Here is a 2,513-nt window from a genome sequence, read left to right as displayed (position 1 = left end):
GCACAGCTTGTTGTTCGCTTACCCGTTATCCAGACGTAGCTCGTTTATAATAAATAAATTGATTATACCATATAATATTAATAGAATATAGTAATGGCTCAACCATGTTCAATATGTTTCAAAACTTACTCGGATCCACCTGTCAGTCGGCACCTCCTCTCATTTTACCTCTAACTTTCATCCTCATATTTTTTTTATTTCTATTTTTAGTAGCACAACTAATTCATACATCATTCAGGTAGAACCACTATTACATACATATATATAATTTTTTCTTTACTGTTCATTGACACTCCTATAAACTCCTATAAATACACTGTTTTTTTCTTGCCCAAAATCCATCTCTATTTTCAGCTCCTCTCTCTCTCTCTCACACACAGAATAACTTCTGAGGTGCAATGGCCATGGTGGAGAGTGATGGAGCTGCCATTAATATTATTAATGAGCATCATGTAGTAGGCATACCAAAAGATGACACTAAAGATATCACACCACCTTCTTTTTATTTGATTAGGCTTCACAATACGCTGACATTATATTCTATAATATTCTCTAATATTCACTTCTCCCAGAAGGTAACCTTCTTTCTTTTATCCGTAATACAATCTTTAAATCATTGTAAAAATTGTACTGACACGGCCATTTCATGATTGATTTTTTGGGCAGTTGCTAGCAGAGTTGTTCGCTACATTCTTCTTGGTATTTGCAGGATGTGGGGCGATCATGGTGAACATTGACACCAACAATGTGGTGGGTCACCCTGGAATCGCGGTAGTATGGGGGGCGGCAGTGATGGTGATGGTGTATGCCGTTGGGCATGTCTCGGGTGCACATATGAACCCTGCTGTCACCATTGCTTTGGCCACTTTCGGAAGGTTCCCTTGGAATGAGGTGATTACTTATGATCATCAATTTGATGTTCATTTATTTTAGATATATGTATTTAACTATGACATAATAATAGTATAATACATTAATTAATTACAACACGGCAGAAAACCCTAATCGGCTATAAAATAAGAGCATCCATAATGCCAAACCTATATACCGCTACATAAGATTCAAATCTTTTCTTAAAAAACCAATCACTTTCTTCCACAACACTAGACCTCTACAAACCCTAACAAAATATATTAAATTTGTATATATATAACAAATATGTATGTGTATGTGAGGGTTATGAGACACCACGCCTCACCACTCCAGTCGTCTGCTTGTTTAAAGTCACAAACCCACCATCACAAACGAAAGGCCACAATGCAGGCTCGTTTACCCCCCTCTGTTTGTTGCATACCACATCACAAACGAGCATCCACAAATGCAGCGTTGTGGATGCTCTAATGACAAAACTAAAACCCTTGGTGACGACTGATGAGTCACCCTTTTACGAACAAGTTGTGTTAGAAATACCACCAAAAGTTAGTACAAAGCGATTACAATAAAGTGGCAGGTAAACGGGCAACAAGCTGCGCCGCAACCCTCTTTTGGTCTTTAAGTCCAAAGAAAATGGGATGTGTTGGAAATGAGTCGGTACTTTCGACGGTTCTTATTTGTCAGAGCCTTTTTCGAAAAGAGTTTCATGGGGTACGGTTCTTCCAAGTTCCCACAAAAAGTACATATGTTTTTAAAAAGTCGCTAACGACTCTTTCCTATGCATTTCTGGCAAATTCAGCTGTCGAAAACGACTTGGTTATCTAATAGCGTATCTTGATCTTTAATGCTTTATTACTGTTTGTTTAGGTACCCGGATACATGATAGCTCAAATCCTTGCATCAATAGTAGCGAGTGGAACCCTACGCTTAATATTTGACGATACCAACAACCTTTTTATTGGAAATATCCCTCCCGGGTCGAGTTTTCAATCATTGGTGATGGAAATTATTATCACATTCTACCTCATGTTTGTCATTAGCGCAGTCGCCACGGATGATCGAGCCGTGAGTACAATTTTTTCAAAATTTCTTACTATTTATGATAATTTAGTTACAAGCATTACTAATGAATGTAATGATACATCATGGTCTTTGATCTAGACGGGACAATTAGCAGGGGTCGCCATTGGATCAACTATTCTACTTAACTCCATATTTGCAGGGTACAATATTCTACATGTTGATATACATTATTATGTACATAACTAGTAACCATTACAGTTATGTATTGAGACACATATTTTAATGACAGGCCAGTATCAGGTGCGTCAATGAACCCGGCAAGAAGCATAGGACCAGCGCTCGTGTGGAATGAGTACAAGGGGCTATGGGTCTATATTTTGGGACCAACTGTTGGCGCTATAGGTGGTGCATGGGCGTATAATACTATAAGGTTCACGGATAAACCTTCTAGCTAGTGGGATGTAAGATATGTATACATAACGTCTATAGTTACACCACTTTTTTTGTTTTTATAAAAAGTGGATTTGCATATTTTAAGATTGCCATTCTTTTGGATGTTCTTATTATTATTGATATGTGATTTATTATTGTTTTGTTTATGTGAAGTATATGTTGTC

General features: G+C 37.4%; 1 protein-coding gene across 1 annotated transcript; it reads left to right on the top strand.

Moving 5' to 3' along the window:
* Positions 1-398: 398 nt before the first annotated feature.
* LOC143548612 (aquaporin NIP1-1-like) lies at positions 399-2,513 on the top strand. Its single transcript, XM_077039724.1, has 5 exons — positions 399-575; positions 667-891; positions 1,741-1,938; positions 2,035-2,096; positions 2,186-2,513. The coding sequence occupies exons 1-5, from the start codon at positions 399-401 to the stop codon at positions 2,349-2,351; spliced, it is 828 nt and encodes a 275-aa protein (XP_076895839.1). The 3' UTR covers positions 2,352-2,513.

The sequence above is a fragment of the Bidens hawaiensis genome, unplaced genomic scaffold (genome assembly GCF_021521415.1).
Source record: "Bidens hawaiensis isolate Kalapana, Puna unplaced genomic scaffold, B.hawaiensis_p1.1 tig00015203_1, whole genome shotgun sequence".
NCBI lineage: Eukaryota > Viridiplantae > Streptophyta > Magnoliopsida > Asterales > Asteraceae > Bidens > Bidens hawaiensis.
The sequence above is the reverse complement of the archived record's forward strand: the minus strand, read 5'-3'. Positions and strand labels throughout refer to the sequence as shown.